The 24,709-nt window shown below is 35.7% G+C and overlaps 1 protein-coding gene across 2 annotated transcripts; it reads left to right on the forward strand.

Moving 5' to 3' along the window:
• Nucleotides 1–1,924: 1,924 nt before the first annotated feature.
• LOC145223403 (uncharacterized) lies at nucleotides 1,925–23,925 on the forward strand. Of its 2 annotated transcripts, XM_080089839.1 has the most exons (19): nucleotides 1,941–1,957; nucleotides 2,029–2,124; nucleotides 3,100–3,173; nucleotides 3,321–3,385; nucleotides 3,967–4,107; nucleotides 4,631–4,730; nucleotides 5,047–5,131; nucleotides 5,297–5,411; nucleotides 9,377–9,490; nucleotides 9,785–9,829; nucleotides 13,083–13,123; nucleotides 15,384–15,486; nucleotides 16,837–16,994; nucleotides 18,529–18,592; nucleotides 18,764–18,884; nucleotides 18,959–19,040; nucleotides 19,652–19,676; nucleotides 22,174–23,187; nucleotides 23,427–23,925. In XM_080089839.1, exons 2-19 carry the CDS (start codon nucleotides 2,050–2,052, stop codon nucleotides 23,597–23,599), a joined length of 2,595 nt encoding a protein of 864 aa, XP_079945965.1. In that variant the 5' UTR covers nucleotides 1,941–1,957; nucleotides 2,029–2,049; the 3' UTR covers nucleotides 23,600–23,925. The 2 variants fall into 2 exon arrangements, with proteins under 2 accessions (XP_079945958.1, XP_079945965.1); XM_080089832.1 differs by having other exon boundaries at nucleotides 1,925–2,124.
• The last annotated feature ends 784 nt before the right edge of the window (nucleotides 23,926–24,709 follow it).

Below are 24,709 nucleotides of genomic sequence, written 5' to 3' on the forward strand. Positions count from 1 at the left end.
GGCTGAAAAACATGACTTTTGTGATAGAACCGGGTGACAAAAAATTTGAATTCCACCTCTGCCTACAACCGCGTCTATACCATGAAACGTAAGCCGGCGGCGCACAGGTCACTGTTTTGTTTTGTAGTGTGTGTGCGCGCGTAACAATACCTGTTTGTTAATAGTTGTCCAAAAATACGCGTTAAATATAGAAATAAAAATCCGCGTCTGAAGAAAACAGAGCATTCAATGCTGCGTGGGAAGTTTCATTTGCTTTCACTGCTGACGAAAATGGTATGCCAAGTGCAGCAGAAGCCTACGCAAAAAGTTAATTGACAAGGATCAGAGTATCGTATCTAACGTTTTCTCGTGTCGCCGTCCGTGTGACTTTCGAATATTCTAAATTTATTCCGTAATACAGGAGTTCCCAACCTGTGATACGTGTACCACTAGTGGTACGCGAAGGTTTTTCAGGTGGACGCGAGTAGCGTCCGTTTTTTTTTCACAAAAACCTGGATTCACAACTTTATTATTATTTATCTGGTTTTGTTGTGTGAACAGTAAACAAACAAAAATATTTGTGGGTCTTTAGTGTTATTTTAGTAGGCCAAAATTATTCTCTTGAAAAAAATATGATTCGATCAAATAAGTTGTTCTACCAGAAGTGGTACAGTGGCAGTAAAGAGCGTCTAAGTGGTACGAGATCGTAAAAAGGTTGGGAACTCCTGCCGTAATAGATGTGTTTGGATCGCAACAAAGGTTAACGCAACTAAGATAAATTTGTCAGGGATTGTGTATCATCAATTATGTCAAGCTATTTTAAGATTGACACCATGTTCGATTGAGATCACGGATTTGTTAAACGGAATTTGATATTTGACGATAGAGAATAGATGACAGACTAAATAGCTAGACCGTCTTTCAGTTATATCCAAGTCCGATGTCCGGGATAGGCGTTTCAACAGAGGGGCACTGTTTTGTAGATCTGAGCTTACTTTTTTGTAAAATTTAACCGGAGGACACAATTTTTTGCGTTTTTTAAGCTCCATTCTTGCGAGACATTTTTAGCGCGTAATATCCTCGGTCAGGGGTGCTCAATCTTTTCGCCATGACGGCATCGCAGATCCTTATTTCAATAACGTCAGCCAATTACCTGTTTGTTTGTTTTTCAAATGTAGCCTACTGACGTGAAGAAATATGTTTATATCATAAGCTATGTAGGTATATATATATATATATACCATCTATTCTAATGGAACCTAAAAAGCCAGATTAATTTCGAACTTAATGCACAGATTGAGCTGAACATTCTGACGATCAGTCTTGACTGTCGCATGTGGCCGTTTAGCCCTCAACGCAACAATCCACATCAACAGAAAAATATAACCGTTGTAGTGTCGTTAAAAATTCTACCAAAACAATTGTAAAACACGACGATTAACTCATATTGAACAAAAACAGTGCAATTCGAACACGTCTACTACGTCACACGCGCGTATAATGGCGGTTCGTCAATCACACAATGTTGCATAGATAGTTGGCCACAGTTCAACGAAAAAAGTACTCAGCAGTAAGCGGTTGTTAATAATGATAACGTAACTGTTCGGTGGTTTGGTTACAAATATGCAGAGCACTTATTTGACTAGGCGATCGAAGATCTGGATCAACCGAAGCGCTTTGTTTAGAAAGGCATTGATTACAAATCATTCGTAACTCAAGTTTTATCAGGAGTAGATCCGGTTTAACCAAAGTATACTGTATGACAACAATGACGGCCAATAGCACCGTGTACTGGTGTTCATGCAGGCTTGATTTTAATTCTAAAATTAATCCCCACATTTATAAAAATCCAAAAAATTAGCGTCACCTTCTGGAAAATAGGAATAAGTGATTTGTTTGCAACCTGAAATTGTTCAACTTAGGGCATTTAATTTTTTACACTCGTTTTGTTTTCACTCTCACCGCAAAGGTTTGGTATGTGAGTATTTGTGTAATTTTAGTATTTCATCCGACCTGATTCGATCTACCAGATTTCTTGTTGTTCTGAAGTTGGTAGGGTACAACAAAATAATGAATGAGCTGAAAAAAATTTTAATGATATCTTCTGAAGAAAATGAAAAGAGAAGTCGTGTTACATACAGCAAAGTAGGTTACTTGTACATGGAAAAGTGAACATAATGATTTTATTCCATAAAACGCATACGCGTGCAGAATCTGCAACATTAAGCTTCAAAAGTTAAATATGACATTTTGGACTGCAAAACGTGACTTGCTGGTAGCATTTACAGTCATGGTTTGTCAAAGTCATAAATTGTACATCTTGATTCCTAAAAAAATAAAAAAAACTATTAAAAAACATGTAACTTGTGGTAGCATCTCCTATTATGTTTAACCAAGTTTCAGGTTAGCACGGGTGACACTAAAACACTGAATGGGCGGGAGATGGCGGGACGTCGTGAAAACCTCTGAATATCGGGTTAAATTGCTGATGGTTAGTGCTATTAAGGTTGGGATAAGGTTTTATAATAGAAAATCATTAAAAATAATTCCCCCGGATACCTTCCGCGACCGAGCGAAACATTCAGCGGCGGAGGGAGACTTCCCGCCCAAGCATTTTTGCTGAATGTCAGGAAACAGCTGAATAAGTTTTTGGCAGGGACATTTTTTGATTCACATACTTTTATAAAACCTCAACCCAACCCTAATAGCACTAACCGTCAGCAATTTACCCGATATTTAACGGTTTCCGCGACGTCCCGCCCATTCAACATTTTAGTGTCACCCGTTAGCACACTACAGATTGCTTTCTTTAGGTTTTGAATTTACAATATTTTTTGACGACTGCTCAGTTATTATTTGCTGGTTTGGTAGCGAAATGGCAATATTAACAAATAATGCCCTAGAGAAATGAGAAAATAAACTTTGTTCTTCATCAATGAAATGCTGGTGTGATAATAGTTTTAAAGTCAGTGGCAATGACAATGAAAATTGTAATTATTTGTTTCCAATACTTTTGAAAAATATTGAAAGAAATCTAGGAATCCTGCTCATCACACAACACAAAGTTTTCATTACAATGCTAGTAAATGCATTTGAGCCTAACATAACTCTTCTTTTTAGGAAACGCTTTTAATCTTGTCAAAAAATGCTCCCTGTCAAGCAACTCCAAGTTGTCTATTGGCAGATTTTGTGGGGTAAGTTTTGCACATTCGTGATTTTTTTATCTATATTTATTGGTACTTAATTACATACAATTCAAGTGGCGAAAATATTTAATTGTGTTTATTCAGTTTTTGTTACGTTTAGTATCACATTGAAAAGTGTTTTCTGTTTTCGTGCAGGGAGGATGGTTATTGGGATCCAGAAAGTTGGCATCAATCATTTTCTGTGTCATCTATTGTAAAAGGTTTGTCACTATGTAACAGTGTTTGGAATGTTTGTTAGGAAGCCTGTTAAATTCTCATACAGAATTGTATATAAAAGGGTGCTAATAAGTGATGCACCAAACTTATGTTGGTCAAATATACCGTTTCAGCATTGTTTACAACCTGAAATTGGGGTACCGTATTTACTTGATTGTAAGCTGCGGCTTATATTTTTACCTAACGTTTATGCGACTTATAATCGGGGGTGGCTTACAATCGAGGGCGGCTTACATTTTAATTTTATACTGATAAAATTTCTACACTTTAACTTATTTGGGGTTCAAAACTTGTATGCATCTACAGATTATACGTCGATATACGTTCTGTTGGGTACAATTATCAACGTAAGTAACAAATATCGGCAAATAGTTATGCTATGTAACAACTATTATTATGAAACAATCATAACTAAAATCCAGCATGTGGCTTACAATCGAGGGTGGCTTACATTATTTTTTTACACCTCAACATGTGGCTTACAATCGAGGGCAGCTTACAATCGAGTAAATACAGTACAAACTTTTTTACTACCATTGCATTGATGTGCACTTGTTGTATGCAGAAAAACCTGCTGAAAATGTTGATGAACCTGCGCAAAGTGGTTTAGTACTAGGTCCACAACGAAGAAGTTTTCAAGGAGGTTGTCATGTGAGGTCCCAACCCAGCGTTGGAAAAACCTATCAATCCAATGCCAAGACTGCTGGTACAGATTTTGTTTCCTCACCTTGAATTTAGAGTTGGCCAGATACCCAAGTTTCAATCCGATAACTGATATTTAACACAAAAAGTACTATGATCCAATTACCGATATTTGCTTGAAAAACTCGTTTGTTTTCAGACCAACACCTGTACATTTTGTATTAGCTCAAAACAAAATTGTTAACAAATATTATCAAACATAATAATGACTTTTTTTGCACCCAAGAATCCAAGTGTTGCTTATAGGCAATTTTAGTTGCTGTTTGTGATCAATTCCATTCATTAATGCTTACACAAACAATCAAGTTAGTAGGTCTAATGATATATGGTAACATAGAATATATAAAATGACAATGATAGAAAGCCACATTTAAAATTTAAATTTTGCTACTCTTTTTCTTCTTTTCTTGTCTATTATGTGCCTTTGATCTGTTTTGCAGTTACTGTTAGTAGTAAGTGAAATATTTGTAACATCGCACCAAGTGATTTTGTGAACAAATGATTCATAGTTATGTATCGTTTTATAGATGGGAACTCAAGCAAGTATTCCCGACAACAAAGCCACCAAGATCATGATCAACATGGATCTTTAAGGAGCAATGGAAGCTTTGAGGATAAGTCAAACTGGTATGAAATTCTTTCTACAACTGTATATATATAGAGAGAGATTTTCTGTTTAAAACTTGCGTTCTCCATGGGGTTGGGTAAACTTTTTTGCTTTTGTTTTAGCATAAAATTTTGTTTGATTTAGCAAAGTTAAGAATATGTCAAATCTTATCCATTATAAATACTGTTTTTATCCTAATGATGTCTTTAAAAGTGCAACCCGCCAATTTGTCATGTGACTGAAAGTAATTGGGGTGGACAGGAATGTTGGGAGTATACAACCATATCTATGTTAACACACCAATAAGCTTTATTTATTGTGTTTGTAATTGTTAAGGAATGTTGATTTCAAGAAAAAACAAGATCACAATAGTAGTGAAAATCACAGAAGATTTAAAGACTACAACAAGACATCGTATTTGGTAACTTTCACATGAATTTGTTGTGTAAAGATTAAACCCTTTTTTGTTACACAGTTTAATGCAGCATGCAGAATTACCAAGTTGGATAGTTTAAATGTATAAGCACATTTAAGACTATTCATGGGCAATTTTTGTAAACTCTGCAAAAAAATTATTCTACTGCAGTCCTCCAAAAAACGAACATCTGAACGGCGCTTCCCTCATGGTAATATTAATGAAAGTGAACCAGAATGGATTAGTTATGGACCAAGCAGCAAGTTTGATACAATCGAATTGCAAGGTAAGTTTGGTTTATACTGCGCTTATGTTGGCTGCCTGTACCAAATGTTGCATCAAACATATCTTTTTTGGCAAGTTATATTAAACTGTGTGAATGGTGTTATGGTTCAAGTAGTTAACATTTATTTTATTTTGCTTGATGAAACAAGATTAAATAAAGCTGGCAAGTGTAAAACTCGATTTCCTACACTTTGTTTCAAATATAAATTTAGGATCAGTGACTGTTCAATTTATACACACAAACCAGTTTTTGTGGTCAATGTTTCTATTCAATCCCTATTTCAATGATTCACCTATCATTTACGTCGTTTATTTGTACACAAAGAATAATTATGTGAATGGGACACATACTCGTTTTGCCATCAAATGTTTGATGGATTTGGATGAAACTTACACAGATGGTAGATATAGTTATGTAGATATGCACCCCACTTCGTTTGTGTTGATAACCCCAGTATTTATCCCGCTAGCCCCCCCCACAATTTTTTTTTCTCTAAAAGTTTGTTCAACTCGTTTTGCCATCAAATGTTTGATGGATTTGGCTGAAACTTACGCAGGTGGTAGACATAGTTATGTAGATGTGCATCCCACTTTGTTTGTCGTGATAACCCTAGTATTTACCCAGATAGCCCCCTAAAATGGGTGAGTTTTTAAACAGTGTCGGAAGTGGCTGAAATTTGGATAGCTTGTAGAGTATGCCATTTATAGGTGTCGATTGTTGTGTTCAACCCTGTAGGCCCAACATTTACCCAACTAGCCCCCTAAGTGTAAAACATATTTGTATGTTACTGCTCTCCACAAACGAAAGTTTTCTGTGGCGCAATAGTGCTACAAAGGCAACCAGTCATATGTTACTCAGGTTTGTGGGTTGCTTGGTGGACGTTTTTGCGCCATGGCATTTAGGGTGTTGGTAACAGCCCTATGACATCAGAAGCATTAACTATTGTTGCTCAAAACACCTATAGGGGTCCAAAATTTGAACATTGGTGGATTAGGATCAAATTTTGCGGTACTGTTGATTGAGTCATTGTGGTTTCATATTTTTTAGTTTGTGTGTCGAACTCCATTAGTTACCCTACTAGCCCCCTAAAATGGGTCAGTTTTTTAAACAGTGTCGGAATTGGCTGAAATTTGGACAGCTTGTAAAATTTACCATTCATAGGAGCTGATTGTTGTGTTTAACCTTGTAGCCCCAATTTCACCCCACAAGCCCCCTAAAATGGTGAGTTTATTAAACAGTGTCGGAATTGGCTAAAATTTTGGTAGCATGTAGAAAATGCTATTTGTAGATTTTGATCGATGTGTTTTACCTTTTAGCCACAGCATTTACTCCACTAGCCCCCAAAAGTGGGTTAATTTTCTAAACTGCATTTAAATTGAGTGGAATTTGGATATCTTGTAGGATTTGCCATTTATAAATGTTGATTGTTGTGTTTTACCCTATAGCTCCAACATTTACCCCACCAGCCCCCTAAAATAAGCGCATTTAAAAAAAGGCGGAACCAAATGAATTTGCAAAGTGAACGTACTATTTAAAGTCCTCAATTGCTTTTTGTTTTGCCCTGTAGCACCACAATTTAACCAACTGCTCCCTACAATGGTTGACTCTTTTTCACATGTTCAAATTGAATAAAAATTGGACAGCTTGTAGATTTTGCTATTTCACAGGTGTCTATTTTTTTGTTTTACCCCAATATGCCACTATTTACTCCTTCTTTTCTAAAGAGATCGTTAAATAGGACATACTTCAAGCAATATCTGGGGTGAATCTGATTTGTATAGTTTGTAATCTACATCAGGGGTCGGCAACCTTTTTTGCACTGCGGACCGTTTTTGAAACTAAAATTTTTATCGCGCACCGGCTTTTTAAAATCTACAAATATTTATCAATAAAACGCCTAAATTAGTTTATCATCCCCGGGATACATGGGCAAATGTTTTATAGCATTTAACCTGAAAAATTATACGGCCCTGTAACGAACTTCCTTTTTTGCACTGCGGACCAGCGGTTGCCGACCACTGATCTACATGGTATATTTTTAAGTCCAGTGCAGATCACTGTGTTTTACCTTATAACACCAAACTTTCTGGTTATCTCTTGAAATGCATTATTTTCAAATTTGCATGTGTGGGAACCCATGAGTTTCTGCCTGCAGAAACAACTAAGGTTATAAAAGACGGTGGCTAATATGGGACCCAATATAAAATAAGCATAGGAAATATATTAATGGTTTAAAATAGGTTATAGTGTATGTGCAACGGCAAAATGTGCTAAGCCACCCTTCTAGTTATATTTATGAGTCCACTTCCATGAAGGGGACACATATTGTTTTTGTCTGTATTTGTTTTTATCTGTCTAACACCGGTTTGTAATTCTCGTTTGTCAAAGAAAGAGTGCTTCAATTTATTTAAATTTGGACAGATGTTAGATATTTATCCATATTTGATCCTCCTGAAGTTTGACCCCGCTAGCCCAAGGGTTCACCTACAGGCCCGCAAAACAAAATTTTTTAAAAACAGCTGTGCTGACCAAAGTACATGATCTAGGAGTTTTATGCTTTGTTGTTTGGTGCAATGTAAGGTATTCTAAAGATTGTTGTACCCTTAAAAAGGATTTACCCATTTTCACCCCTTAAACCCCCAAATATTCGTTTCTGTCTAACGCTGGTTTGTTAAATGCGTTTGGTCTAGAAAGAGTGTTTTAAATTTATTCAAATTTACAAAGATGTTAGCTATTGATCCAAAGTTGATCCTCCTGAAGTTTGACCCCAAATGACCCAGCGATTCACCCACAGGCCTCCAAAACGTATTTTTTTTAAATGACTGTACTGACTAAAGTACATGATCTAGGAGTTTCATGCTTTGTTGGTTGGTGCAATGTGAGATATTCTAAATAATTTTCTAACTCTTTATTGGATTCACCCATTTTGCACCCTATTTAACCCCGAAATAATCGTTTTTAGTTTTTCCAGTTGCTTAGGTCAGAAATGCAATGCCCTTATATATATGTGGTAAAGTGTAAAATTTTAAGAAAAAAATTTTTTTGCACTGGGTGTCTCATTTAGTGTTCAGAATTTTGGCTCAATGGCCGAATGGTTACCATTACAGCCCGTAATATGTGTACACTGAAAAGCCTAAGGGAGGAATTCACTGGTTTTGTAGCAATTTAATGCATAGCGGGAGATCGCTGCTTGACACCCGGACAGGCATTTTACAAGGCAGTCTTTTTGATGATTAGACATCAGTGCAGTAATGCTATGTGGTTTTAATAAGTTAGCACGCATATTTTCAGTTTTAGGGAAGGTTTTGTATCTTAGAAGTTATTAAAGCGATATTTCGGTATTGTACATTTCAGGCAAACGTTGTTGATTAATATGAAGGTAAAAAACTACATGTTTTCCAAAGATGCAATAAAAAGTCGTGAAACAGTCATTGACAAATTGGCTGCCTTATGACGACTGAAGTGAACTTGTAGGGAACGCAGAACACAGTTGAGAATGATTTTTTTGGCACAACATAGCTTCTTTAATTTTTACACATATACTCCAGAAACAATTCGTAAGTTAAATATAGATTGGGAGAAACGTTGTTGTTAATTACTAAAGACTGCATGCTATGCTATTAAAAACCGTGTCAAAAAATCTTTAACGGTCGTTCGACGACTACATTGCGATAGACTACTGAAGAACAATTATATGATAATAATGATGCAAACAGAATACGGACAAAACTTTTCAAAGTTGGGTTAATGCTTTCTAATAATTTGCCCTTAAGAATCTAAAAATAACTGCAACATTTGTTTTCCATAAATCCGCACAAACATGCGTGTTGGGACCCATTCGTTTTTGTTTGCAAAACCAATCATATATAGGTCGATCAAATAATGTGTGTAGTAAATTGGTAAATATTGTATAGAATATATGAAATGGAAGTATATTAGAAAGCCACCTTTCTAGTTTTTTAAAGGTTTTGAAGAAGCAGATGACTTTAGTTGGATGGGAAAAGAAATACCAATGGATGATGTGCCCACACGAAAAAAGAAAGTAGAAGATAACATTCCTGAGTTTGAAGCAGATGCTGGTTAGATTTTCTATGTTGATAGTTTTACCTAATCTACTGCTTACTATCTACATCAAACATGCAACTTTGCCCAGAAAATGAAAGTTTGACATAAAGCATAAAAACAATGCTATTTTTGTTGTCATAAGAAACCTACAGTAGTAAAATTCAAAACTTAGCACAGGAAAAAAACTTTAATACTATACTATACTGTTCTAAAATACTTAATTTTTTGCTGTAATACCTGATAGTCAGGAAGTTCTAGTTTAAAAGCACACCTAAAACAAACTGAAGCTTATTACAAAATGTTTTTAGATAAAAGTGCTAAAACAAATTCAAGTTCTGCTGTCAATTTATCAGGTATGTAATTAAATGGGAAATACACATTTTGACGTACTGATTTGCTTCTAAAGTTATTCCATAATGACTGGAATTATTGTTGCAGTGTTTACTGCAAAAAATACAACTTGGCTGTACATTTAATATTGGGACACCACTGAAAACCTGACCATAAATAGTTTCTCTTGTATCCAATTGTCCATTGATGCCTATTTTTACCTAATTATGGGTCCCCTTCCCTGAAGGGGACACATATTGATTTTACTCAAATTGTTTTTTGTTTTTTTCTTTTGTTTTCTTCTTTTTTTTTTCTCCCCAAAGTTTGTCCGACTCGTTTTTCCATCAAATTCTTGATGGATTTCGATGAAATTTACACAGATGGTAGATATAGTTATGTAGATGTGCATCCCACTTTGTTTTTGTTGATAACCCCAGTATTTACCCCGCTAGCCCCCTTTTACCCCAAAGTTTGTCCGACTCGTTTTGCCATCAAATGTTTAATGAATTTAGATGAAACTTACACAGATGGTAGGTATAGTCATGTAGATGTGCATCCCACTTTGTTTGTGTTGATAACCCCAGTATTTACCCCGCTAGCCCCCTAAAATGGGTATTTTTTCCCCGAAGTTTGTCCGACTCGTTTTTCCATCAAATGTTTGATGGATTTGGCTGAAATTTACACAGATGGTAGATGTAGTTATGTAGATGTGCTTACCACTTTGTTTGTGTTGATAACCCCAGTATTTACCCGGCTAGCCCCCTAAAATGGGTATTTCCCCCCGAAGTTTGTCCGACTTGTTTTGCCATCAAATGGTTGATGGATGTGGCTGAAACTTATACAGATGGTAGATGTAGTTATGTAGATGTGCATCCCCCTTTTTTGTCCGAATAACCATAGTATTTACCCCGCTAGCCCCCTAAAAGGGGTGAATTTGTAAACAATGTCAGAATTGGCTAAAATTGGAATAGTTTGTAGAGTATGCCATTTATAGGTGTCAATTGTTGTGTTCAACCCTGTAGCCCTAACATTTACCCCATAAGCCCCCAAAGTGTAAAACGTATTTGTATGTTACTGGGCACCACAAACAAAAGATTTCTGTGGCACAATAGTGTTACAAGAGCAACCAGTTGTATGTTACTCATTTGTGACTTTGTGGGTTGCTTGGTGGACGTTTTTGTGGCATTGCAGTTCGGGGGTTGTTAACAGCTCTTTGACATAAGAAACATTAACGGTTGTTGCTCAAAACACCTCTAGTGGTCGAAATTTTTAACATTGGCGGTTTAGGCTGAAATTTTGCAGTACTATTGATTGAGTCATTGAGGTTTCCTATTTTTTTAGTTTGTGTGTCGGACCCCATTAGTTAACCTACTAGCCCCCTAAAATGGGTCAGTTTTTTTTTTAATTGTTATCTATTGAATTGCATTATTTTCAACTTTGCATGTATGGGGACCCATGAGTTTTTGCCTGCAGAAACAACCAAGGTTATAAAAGACGATGGCTAATATGGGACCCAATACAAAATAAGCATAGGAAATATATTTATGTTTTAAAATTGATCATAGTGTATATGCAAGGGCAATATGTGCTAAGTCACCCTTCTAGTTAGTTATGGGTCCCCTTCCCTGAAGGGGACACATATTGTTTTTGTCTGTGTTTTTGTTTCTGTCTAACGCTGGTTTGTTTTACCCAAAGGCAAAAAGTAAAAATTTTAAAACCACTGTACTGACCAAAGTATGTGATCTAGGAGTTTTATGCTTTGTTGGTTGGTGCAATGTTTTCCAGTCCTTTAGGTCAGTGGTCTTCAACCTTTTTTAAAAGCGACCCCAATTTAAAAGAAAATTGAAACAGCATCTACATGCGACCCCATTTTTTCCGATAGTGGGTATAATGCCGAAACTAAAACTATTTTCAATATGCCTGCTTAATTTTTAAGTAGACTTCAAATATTAGCATTCAGTGTGCACTTTACCCGCTGTATTATTTTGGACACAATATGCCATTCATGGGTCTTTATCGCGTAACAATGGATTGGACAACGTTTTTTTTGAAATAGATTGTTGCATCACAATGATTGGCTTGTGACACGAGGTACCAAGATGTTCTGCAAAACATGAGAAAAGGTTGCGAACTGGGACAAAAACCTTTCATTTTTTTGGTAATGAACTTAAAAGCTGATATATTTAATTTAGGAAAAAGAAAAAGTTTAGGCGACCCCACTTGGGGTCGCGACCCACACGTTGAAGACCACTGCTTTAGGTCACAAATGCAAGCCCGTTATATGTGCCAAAATTTTTTAAAAATGATTGCAGAAGGTTACTTATTTGGTGTTCCAAATTTTTGCCTAATAGCCAAATGGTTACCATTGCAGCCCATAATATGTGTACACTGGAAAGCCCAAGGGAGTAATTCACTGGTTTACAATTGTAGCAAAATTTTAATGCATAGCGTGAGAGCGCTGCTTGATGTGCGACAGGCGTTTTATGAGGCAGTCTTTTTGATGATTAGACATCAGCGCAGTACTGCTATGTGGTTTTAATAAGTTAACAAAAAGACTACATGTTTTCCAAAGATACAATGAAAAGTCATTAAACCGTCACTGCCTTATGACGGAAGTGAACTTGTAGGTAACGCTGAACACAGTCGAGAATGCTTTTGTTGTCACAACATAGCTTTTTTAATTTTTACACATATACTCCAGAAGCAATACATAAGTTAAATATAAATTGGGAGAAGCGTTATTGTTCATCACTGAGGACTGCATGCTATTAAAAACCGTGTCAAAAGATCATTAAACGGTTGAAAAGCTTTTTACCATGACTAATTCGCATAAACATGTGTGTGGTGACCCATTTGTTTTTGCTTGCAAAAACAATCATGTTTGTAGATCAAATGGTGTGTATATTAAATTGATAAGTAAGTACACAATATACAAAATGGAAATATATAGGAAAGCCACCTTTCTAGTTGAACGTTTATTTTAAGACTTCTTTGATAAAAAGTTTCTGTTAAGTTCTTGTTGAAGATCAAAGTATAAGTTTTTTTTATTTTTTTTTATTTTTTTTTTAACAAGCATCACACATGGTCATATGGTGACCTGAATATCTGATGTTTTTGTGATATTTTTTTTGACTTAATGGACAAATGTCTTAAATTTGGCACAAGGGACAAGCCCCCCAACAAATTGATTGAAAAAATGTGGAGTTTGCATGCTTAAATGTTTCACAAAGAACACAACATCTTTAGGACTTAACATGACCTATTTGATATGTTTAGAAAACAACCTAAAGGCAACTGAACAATCTGATATTAAAGAGGTTAGTGCCTTGTTTTTTGCCAGAAGCGAAAATGTGATATTATTACCAGATATGTACTTCAAGTCAATATCTTAATGCATTCATTTTGGATGTGATTTACTTTCTACAAAAGCTTTGACCCAGTGGTTCTTACCCTTTTTAGTGTAATTTCCCATCAAAGTCAATCACCAAGTTTGAATTTCCCATTCTGTCATTTTTGTGATGATGTTTGTGTCGTTCATTAACAATAAAGTTCTCAATTTAATGAAATATGCTTAAATTTGTGACTGAACAATTGGATTTATGACCTTGGATATTGGATATGATTAAAAATTAAAACAACAAGTTAGTTATCATTGTATCATACAATTTCCCTCTGCATGTACATAATTCCCCACCGGTAAGAACCACTGCTTCGACCAGTTGTAGATTAGACCATTGCAGTTCGCACAGAATTTCTGAGTTACATGTCTTGGAACATGTTTACCTCAGAAAACAGTTTTATCATCTATGTTACTTTTGTGTGTACACAAAACGCTGATAGACTTATACAGACGAATCCGGTTCATCGCATACCGGTCAATCGCATAATCTGTTTAATTGCATCACAATTAAAAATCCCAAACCGTCGCCCATCGTTTGTTAAAAAAATCGTCCGGTTAATCGCATAAACCGGATATTCGCATCGATTTTCAACAAAATATGCGATTAACTGGATTGCTGATCTCTATGTGAAAGTCGAACAGAACGAGTTTTTCGAATAAAAAATAAAAATCTAATTTCAACGTTGAAAATGACATGTCTCGACCATAAAATATTTTTGAAAAGTTAATAAGGAGATTAAATCGGCGTTCAGTTTACCGCTGTGCGATAACAAGGAGTCGTTATCTCAAAGCCGTGCTCATTGATTCCTTTTTTGTTGGCTGATCTAATCGTCAAAAGTGATTTAACCAGCGTCTAAATTAAGAGTTCAACGTGTTAAAATTACGAAACCGGTGGTCCATTGTAGTTTCTTGCCAAGTGCAACTGCACCAAGTTCGAAGTATTAAACTGTATTGAAATTTAAACAATGTTAAATGTAAAACAAATGGTTAAAAATGTTTTCTGTTATACTGTTCATGACCCACAAAACATGCAATGGTTGTAAAAAATGGTAGATCGCAAGTAATCACACTATGTTGTTTAGATTCACGTAATTGGTAACATGCCAATGATTGCCATATTTTATGTCTTCTATTTGTGACTTTGCACAACTTTTCAGGTAGATCACTGATTAAGAAAGGCATTTCTTCCTTTAGTATTTGTTGCTGGTTTAATTTTTTGAAACAATGATCACATGACAGTCACGCTAATCTTGCAGTTGCAGTTTTGCTGAGTAAGCTGGAAAGTTGCGCCGCAACCTGAGTCTTTAAAGGTTTCGCAGAAATCAATTATTCTTTTTGTCAATTGGATAACGGGTTATAATAGAAACTGATGCAGCTCGCCTTGGTGCCCTTACACTGTAGAATGTGCCGAAGTTGTAAGTTTGACCAGGTTTGGGTCATGTACTTTCGGGTTTGGGCTTGCTTGCAAGTATGCACCTAGCACTTTGCCGCTTAACGCGTTGGTTTGAACTAGAAAACGAAATAGGTCAGAAACAACGGGCCATTTTATGTGTATATCAAGCGAGAGGCCTAGCACATTTATAAGGGAAACTACCCAAACAAGACTAAAACGTCATAAACCGTCGTCAGAGCGAAGTTCCCAAATTTAAATGTTGGGCCCCCTGGCTATGATGCGATGTAACACATCTTTTCAAATAAACCTGACTGCAAGAGAAAGCACAAATTAAGCGAACTGTGGCGCGTGCGCCAAATAAAGAGTGTGTGTGCGTTTCTACTGTTTCTTCAACACACTTGGGTGATTGCACCATACCCGCCACAGTTAGGAAGCATGACGTCATGTATTGCGCTGAGAGTAATAAATCTAGTTTTGACTTAAAGAGTACTTCTTTCAATTCTCGGCAACAAAAGAGAGAAAATACTGCTCTGTTGCCATAGTTGAGCGTCACTGCAACTTTGTTTTAGCTGGGGACGTGAAAATGAGCACTTATGTTAACGGCATGTACTGTTTACATAGCAACCGGATTATCGCATAATCCGGTTAATCGCATCAAATGCCCTTGGCAAAACGATGATGCGATTAACCGGATTCGTCTGTAGTAAGTTGCTGAAACAGTGTTGCTAATTTCTTGAAATAGGAATCAACTAAACTATAATGAGGCTAAAATGATTTGTAACAGGAGCCCAAAGTTATATCTCAAACAAATGACACAAAGGAAGAGAGCCAGGAAATGAAAAGCAGGTTTAGCAAATGGTTTGATCAACAACAAAAAGAAATACAAGGTAAGTATATAACTAAGTTAACAACAAGCTTACATGTCCTAAAGATGTCAACATAAGCAAAAATGCTAATGTTCATTATGGAATAATGGACTGTGCAGCACACTACTAAACTTTCCTAAAGGAAACACATATTGATTTTTGTGCATTGAGTTTACTACTGGTGGTTGTAGTCACGAATTTGTGTTGTCGAACATGCTAACCACAGTGCTCAGCTCAAAGTGTTTAAGTTGTTTGGGGTGTTTGACTACATTTGCAAGTAAAAAGAAACGGAATTTTGCATTTTTGAGATAAGATGTTTGATCATCCCAAATAAATCAAATAGTTCTGACAAGGTTTGAAAGCAAGTCTTCTCAGAAAAAAATTCAGCCACATTAAACTGTTACAATTTAATGCTGTAATTACACGAGACATTTCCATTGAGGTATTTCGTTCTGGGGTTGTTTTGTCTTTTCACTAATCTGTGTGAATTGAGTGTAATTAGATTGAAAAGTAAAGCAAAAGATAATTCATGTGCAAGTTACTACCCATTTTGCATGCTGCAGTTCTAAAACACATTTAAAGTTGTGTAGTTTGTATCGATGAAGGTACCTTATATTTTGTATGCATATAATAATTAAATGAACTATGGTAGTCACATGTTTTTTTTGCTTTTTTCTAAATCTGATGCTTTTTTTCTATGTTTTTCAAATGTAATTATTTGAGAAACAGTAATGATTGGTCCCCTTTTCTATAGGGGACATATTTTGTGTTCACTCTATTTGTTTGTTGTGGCTTACTTTATTTTTTCACCTTCTTTAGTCATAAAATGTTTGATGGATTTGGATGAAATGTTTACAGATGGTAGATATAGTAATGTAGATGTGACATTTGTTTTGTTTGACTTGATAGCCTCAACATTTACCCCACTAGCCCCTTAAAATGGGTAAATCTTTTAAACAATGTCTAAATATAGGGAAATTTAATTGGTAGAAATATGCTGTTTTGAGTTTTCGATTGTTATATTTTACCCTGTAGCCTCTTTATTTACCCTATTGCCCCCTAAAATGGGTAAATTAACTTAACTATGTCCAAATAGTATAGAATTTTATGTCTGAATTTAATAAGATTTGGATAGTTTTTACTTTACATGGCATGATTAGTCAGGCACAGTACTGATCACTGTGTTTGATCTAACAACACCAAACTTTTACATGGTTATCTCTTGAAATGCATTATTTACAACTTAGACTGCAGAAACAAACTAGGGTTTTTAAACAGGACCGAATATAAAATGAGTATTGGAAATATATTAACATTTCAAAAAAGGTCATAGTGTTTGTGCAATGTTTAATGTTCTTTAAATTTGTACAGAAACCGATATTTTAAGTGCTATAAAACCAACCACCAGTACCACAAGCTCTTCAAACACATCAACTAGTTCAACAGATGTTCATGAAACTGACGCATTTAATCGCCTAATTGCATCCATAAAAGCAACTGACAAAGTAAAGGAACAAATGCAACAGCGTGTAAGTGTGTATGTTGGGTATTTATGTATTTTTTATAAAACTTTGTCTCAAAAACTTTCAAGACTAATGTGTACTATAGGGATGTCCAATATTTTTGCCCTGTGCAATTGCAATTGACTTTGCTTGCCACTAGATCACAGTAAAATTTTGCAAACATAGATAAAGTTCTTGTTTGTGTTGTCAATAAATGCCAACAGTTTTGGGATTACAAAAACTGTATCATTACCTTTGAATAATTTGTTTGGGGACCCATTTGTTTTTGCTTGTAAAACAATCATGATAGTATGTCAAATGGTCTGTATAGTAAATTGTTAAGTTGGACATAGAAAATGGAATTATAGACAAGCCACCTTTCAGCTTACACATATTGCTTTTGTCTGTTTTTTTTTTGTTTTTTCTGTCCAACGCTGGTTTGTTATACGTTTTTGGTCAAGAAAGAGTGCTTCAAATTTATTCGCATTTGGACACATGTTAGTTATTTATCCATATTTGATCCTCCTGAAGTTTGACCCCGAATGACCCAAGGGTAAAAAACATATAATTTTAAAAACGACTGTACTACTACTGACCAAAGCACATGATCTAGGAGTTTCATGCTTTGTTGGTGATACAATGTCAGATATTCTAAATAATTTTCTAACTTTTTATTGGATTCACCCATTTTCACCCCTTTAACCCTGAAATAATCGGTTTTAGTTTTTCCAGTTTCTTAGGTCAGAAATACAACCCCGTTATATATATGTGCTAAAATGTAAAATTTTAAGAAAAAAAAATGTTTGCAGCGCGTTACTCATTTAGTGTTCGAAATATGTGTACACTGGAAAGCCCAAGGGAGTAATTCACTAGTTTACAACTGCGGCGATTTAATGCATTGCGGGAGACAGCTGCTTGACACTGTGGACAGGCGTTTTTGAGGCAGTCTTTTTTATGATTAGACATCAGCGCAGTAATGCTATGTGGTTTCATTAAGTTAGCATGTGTATTTTCAGTTTTAGCAAAGGTTTTGTATCTTATAAGTGATTAAAACGATATTTCTCTATTGTACATTTCAGGCAAACATTGTTGAATAATATGAAGGTAAAAAACTACATGTTTTCCAAAGATGCAATAAAAAGCCATTAAACGGTCATTGACAAGTTGACCGCCTTATGACGACTGAAGGTCAACTTGTAGGAAACGCAAAACACAGTGTCAAACGGTGGTTCGGCGACTACACCGCGATAGTCTACTGAAGAACAATTAATTTATTTGACAATAATGATGCAAAAAGAATACGGTCAAATTTGTTTGGGGGAAGTTGGGGTAATGCTTTCTAATAATTTGTCCTCAAGAATCTAAAAATAACCGCAAATCTAAAAAAATTTCCGTAAATACGCACAAACACGCAGATTGCAACCCATTCGTTTTTGTTCGCAAAAACAATCATATATGTAAATCAAATGATGTGTATAGTAAATTGGTAAATATCGTATAGAATATATAAAATGGAAGTATATCAGAAAGCCACCTTTCAAGTGTAGTTTTTATATTTCAGAATCAGCAGATTCAAGCATTGCAGTCCATAATGAATGTTACCAAGTCACAGAAAAATGATGAATGTAAGCAAAGATGTTTTTAAAGTTACAATGTTGTTTAATCAAGTAATTAATTTTTTGTTCATACTCTTTTCATGGGTTGGAGCACATACAAATTAGAATCTAAAAAAGTTTTTTTTTAACAAATGAAGTGGTGTATAAATGGCATCTTCAAATTCTAAATTTTTGCTGAAGGTGTACATTTGTCTTCTCTCGAGGTTACAACCTCGGACAGTGGAGTTAAGCCAATTTCTCACTCTAAAGATCTTAAAAAGCAACTAGAAATGCAGAAGAATGTGTATCAATTAAAAAAAAGGTAATGTTTAAACAAACAAAAATGTTGATGCCTTGTTTGTATGTGATATTGTGTAAAGTGACATTAATTTCCAGGCAAATTGAACAACAGCAAAAGTCAACACTGCAAATGCTAGCTGGAGATAAACACACATCATACTCTATGTCCAAAGTTAAGGTTAGTTTCCATTTTTTTCTGGTACTGATTTTTATGGTTAGAATTAGTGATACACTCGGCTAGCAAATCAAATATTCGGCACTTTTTCTAGTAAATTTGACCAAATCATTTGGGACAAAGTCATATGCTACATGTTTCACATGAAAATGTAATTTTTTCATGAAACAGTGGTGATATACAACAGGATATTTCCGTTTCATTATCATTTTAAGGTTACATTGGCATGAATGCCAGCCTGCCAATGAATAACTGACTTTTTGTCTGGAGTGGGAAAAACGATATTGTTTCCAAAACAATACGATTTTAATTATGGCCGAGTTTGACAGATTGTGTGGTAATCCGTGAAGCAGAAAAGACACATTTTATGCTTAAATTTGCACCAATTATTCAGGCGAAACCGAATCTTTGTAAAAACAGCCAATTGGGCCAGATAAATTCAACAAACCGAATATTAAGTACATCTATAGAAATCAATGAAATCTTTCCCAAACCAACACACAAACTTATTCTTTATTTTAAATAAGAAATGTGGAAAAGTTTTATTGACCTAAACCATGGCAACTTAAAACAGGTCTGTACCATTTTTACCTAACAGCTGTTGTTTTTTTTAGACTTCAACTCACTTGGCACCAGCAAGTAAGTTGTTTGTGGCTCCCTTTTATTATTACTACTCAAGTTGGTTTGTGCATCTAAATTCTTCTGTTTTTAACTACTTATATAATGCAAACAATCGAGATTTACTCAAATCTAAAACACTTATAATGTGTTATTTGCATGTCATTTTATGAAAAAAATGACTAAACATTAAAAAGGTGTGATATGTTTTATCATACATAAATCCCAGGGAGTTAGTGTGTATATATTACATTGTAATGCAGGCGTTCAAACAATCGCTATTTTGATCATCATTGCAGTTTGTAAATTACAGCTTAAACCAGGGGTCTCCAACTCAACGGTTGTACCGGGCCAATTTTCAAATTTTTTAGAGGCTGCGGGCCACATGCAGTCTTACATGTCAAAATGTTCTAGTTCATGGTCCCTTATTGGCTAACAGCATTATTTTCGTTGACCTCCAAGAGCTCATGACTTTACAATCTTACTTCCGTGTTCATCAATGCTTTTTTATTTCATAAAAATCAACAAAGAAAGCAATTGTTTGCGCATAATTCCCTATCTTAGTTTTGTCTGTCTGTGATGTCACAACCCGCTCTTAGAACATTGATATGCGTAACCACATGATAATATTTAGGTAAAATAAATCCTAAAGTTGTATTGATGAAAGTTTAAATTACTTTTAGCAGCTTAAGCTGGTTAATTGCATGGTTTTAGCATTGAATTCATCGTGGACCGCGGAAAATTACGAAACGTCTGTTATGTAAATGAAATAGGTTAGGAAACCACTGGAGACTTTGCACTATACGCTTTGCCTGTAGGCATCTGAAAAAGTCAATGCGGCCAACATAAGTATCAACAAAATGTTGGTTGGCCTGCATGAACTTAAAAGTTCCTTATCCTTGAGCTAAACAAAAATAGTGGACACAAAAAACTTGACGGATTTTAACTTCACCCTTTGATAATCTGAAAAAGATTGCATTATTACATCACATTAATAATAATGTATCACAAAGGTTAAATTTGGTATTTTTGACTTAGTGATATAGGATTTTGAATTGTGAAATACTTGAAGGGTGAATAAAACAAACACATCCTTTAAATTTTACAAGATTTTTATTTATTTATTCATTTGCTTACAACGCCGCGGGCCACGAAAAACTGCCTGGCGGGCCACATGTGGCCCGCGGGCCGCGTGTTGGAGACCCCTGGCTTAAACCAAGGAAAGCAGAAGGGCTTTCGTCCAGAATCTCCGGTTTAGTGAAATTGACCCTGTGTGTCATACTAGATTTCAGTGTTACAACCATAATGCGATATTCTTTTACCCTTATAGCCGCGATAAATGGTCTTTAAATTCTCATTGTCACAAACACACTTACGAACGATTTTTCGTCATAACGTAGCTTCTTTATTTTTGTCAAATCAATTCAAGAATCAATACTAACTAAAGTCGTGTATAAAATAGGCAAAATGGTATTGTTGAACACTAAGGACTGCAAAAGGTCATTAAACGGTCGTTCGGTGTCTGCACCATGAGTGGTTACTACAGGTCAATGATATTCGTTTTGCGAAACAAAGTTGAGTGAAAAACAAGTTGTTATGTATACCTTTGTAGCAAATGGCCTTATAATTTATAGTGTCTGTAATACAACGGTAAGGCTTTCTAGGAAAATTTGTGTTTAAAAACTGATCTTGAACGACAATAATAACAAGGTCAAAGTAAGAGATTAAATTAAAAGTATTTTTCCCTTTCTTTTTACTTTTTTTTAATTATATGACAGTAATGATGCAAAAAGAATATGGACAAAACTTTTAAAGTTGGGTTAATGCTTTCTGAAATTTTTTTTTGCTTAGTAGGCAGTAAATTTTTTTTGCTTAGTAAGGCAGTAAGCAATCTTTCAAACTACAATTTTATCATAATTTTTAAAATAACGTTTTTCCCACTGTAAACGAAAAAAATCAGTAATTCATTGGCAGGTTGGCAACCATGCTTGAGGAATGTTAAACCCCACAGAACTAAAGTGAGGACCGAACACAACTATTCTAAACTAATTGCCTGGTAGACAAACTTATGTTTTTTTTTGTAAACCGCATACTGTACGACGTGACGTCATAAATGATTCGGTTTATTCGGCAAAACTGGCGAATATTCGGTTTCAGCTGAATCGAAATTTAGCCGATTCGGTACATCACTAGTTCTAACACTGTTGTACTGTTTGCAACTTCGCAACAACAGAACTATTTATCATTTCTGTTTGAATTGTTATTTTTAATTCACGGAAACCCTATGGGTGTCGCACCTTCTGATTGAAGAGTGCAACTTAAAAGAGAAAATCCCGGGATAGAATTTTTTGCTGAAATTGTCCGGGATTCTCGGGATCCCTGGTTCCTGAGAAAGTCTACGTAAAATCAACTTTTCCAAAGGCAATAAAGTTTTAGAATTACTCCACTAACCACCCTCTTTTTAATTGGGTACATTATTTGTGCAAAAAAGTTTTGATCATTTTATTTATGTTTACAGCTGTTACTGATGAGAGGGCATTAGCTACTGCTTCTCTTGCAGCCAAGTTAGCTGTGAAGTCCCGAAAAAATGAATTTCCTGGCATAAAAATAAATAATAATGAGATCCTTGCCCCGAAACAATCCACAAGCTCAGTGCCACTGGCGTTTGAATCACTTAGCCAGGACCAGTCTGTTTCGTACATAAGTGCACCATCAACAGAGCAGGAAAAAAAGCCCGCACGGTGGGAAGAGGGTGTTCCACCTAAAAACACCTTTCATCAACATGAAAGTGCACTGTTAATTGCACAAATGCTTGCAAAGGCAGGTGTAACCGAGGAACAACTCAAACAGCTTACGTTTGACCAACAGGAACTGATTATATCAATGGTACAGAATCAATTTTCACGCAAAGATATTTTGAAGTTAGTAAATATTGATCCAAAAGGGGAATATTCTGGCAATGGGCAAATGCCGTCACCTCACCAAAGTACAGTACATCATAGTTCCATACCCACTGTGCGTACTAACCGAGCTAAGGAGTCACTTAGTCAATCAGATAAAGTCGGTTTAGATGTTGCAAGTGCACCAAATTTAGGAAAATCTTCAACGTTGACAGAAACAACCTACCAAGATGGCTGTCTATTGCCTAGTGAAACTGTGTCTGCACCATACAACCATCCAACAATGATAGCGTCAAGACCTGTGCCCTCTAGAGTATTTAATCACACTGTTTTGCCTGTACATCCAGCAATGATTTCGCCGGTTGTGCCACACATAGTGGCTTCAAACATTGCACACCCAATATTGCCTCCTGTAAATCAATCAGCGCTTTCCCACGTTTTTCAACCAACAGCGGGCACAATTTCCCAACCACATCCTGCATTTTTGCTGCACATGCAACAAAGAATGTATGCTTCTCAAGTTGCTCAACAACAGCAACAACAACAACAACAAGCTGTTATGGCTGCTATTCATCAACAGCGAGTAGCAAGTGGCAAGATCTCAGACAACGTTTCTACTGTGAAAAATCTAGGTAAGCAAAATATCAAATAACTGCTAAGTTTTACCTCCCCTACTATGTGCAAAACAGAGTTGGTAACCAAATGTAAAGTGTTATGGAACAACATTGCTAAAATGTTACAAACAATCCTATAATAAAAAGGACAGTAAATTACTGATCAGCACCACAACTCTTTCAAAGTTAATGCACCAAAATTTCTATTATTGGCCCATCGCACTAGGTCTTTAGTTAATAACCAACAACTTGTTTAGGTGCGGAAACTGCACGACCTGAGGAAACTTTCAAAAACCCACTATCACAATGGTTTAGTCGAGAAGTTCTAAAGCACTCCCAATTTCCCCCTACTCCTGTGGACGCAGCAAGACTTCATTCTCCCAGCAACGTACAATCTAACACTGAACAAATAATGCACACCAACCATTGACTATTAAATTGAAGTGCAGTGTTACTATAAAGCATGTGTGAAATAAACTACTGTGCTGCTGTAATAATTTTGGCACAGTCGTTATTATGGGTCCTTGTGGGTTATTTTCACTTTTCCCCTGTCTAACATGTGCAACACATTGGTCTAGCTAGAATCGTCTTAACGCTTTCATATTTTCACGCACTCCAGATTGACATATGATGTTGTGCAGCACAGCTTTTGACTCCTGTTATTGCAGACCCACAAATGATAAAATGCTTTGTTAGAAAGTGAATTGGTTCTGTAAATCGCAAACAATAAAACGGATGAAAAATGTCAACGATAAACGGTGCGCGACTCTGCTCAAACGCCATTTCATAGCGTCATCTGGAGAACATTAGCTCAAGATTGATATGCGATTATGCGTAACAGATTTGTAAATCGGGCCGGACTTTTTGACCCGGGTTCGGGGTAAAATCGACCGTTTTGATAGTTTGATTCACAGCTGAAACGTATAAACAAGTTTTTACCACACTATAACCTTGTGGAAAAATGTCGTTTTAAGTTCACATGTCCGCGTGTTTGGCACACACCTAGAGTTTACTGTAGGTCAATTTGCACAAAATTTATGTTATGTGTTCGGTATTTTTAATGTTTTCTTTCTGTCAGCACCGTTTTTGATAAGCAACTAATGATAGTGTTTGGGGACCCGTGCAGTTATGCCTACAGAATAATTATGTAATAAAGTTCCGAAAAAACGCCAATGCGATGTATAGCATAAAATAATCTGTAGCTTCTCTTGGAATGACAAAATAGAAATTTCTTTGCGGACTGTCATTTGATGAGCGCAAGCAAACTTATTACAAAATAAATCATTGTGCCGCTAATTTATAAAAAATGGTGCCTGTAAGTTAACTTACAATTGTCAATGCCATTCGCGCGTTTTGATGTCCAGCTTTCAACTTATTTCCGTATTTAAGTGAATAATAATTGCTAAATTCAAAGCAAATAAATAAATAGTTCATTTGGGATGAAAACCATATTTTTCATGTCGGTTGATTGGACAGTAGGCTAGGCTGCTGTACTCAAATCCGCTGATATTTCTTTTTTCATATTCTTCAAAATATTGTC

Source organism: Phallusia mammillata, chromosome 1, assembly GCF_965637545.1.
Source record: "Phallusia mammillata chromosome 1, kaPhaMamm4.hap1.1, whole genome shotgun sequence".
Taxonomy (NCBI): Eukaryota; Metazoa; Chordata; class Ascidiacea; order Phlebobranchia; family Ascidiidae; genus Phallusia; species Phallusia mammillata.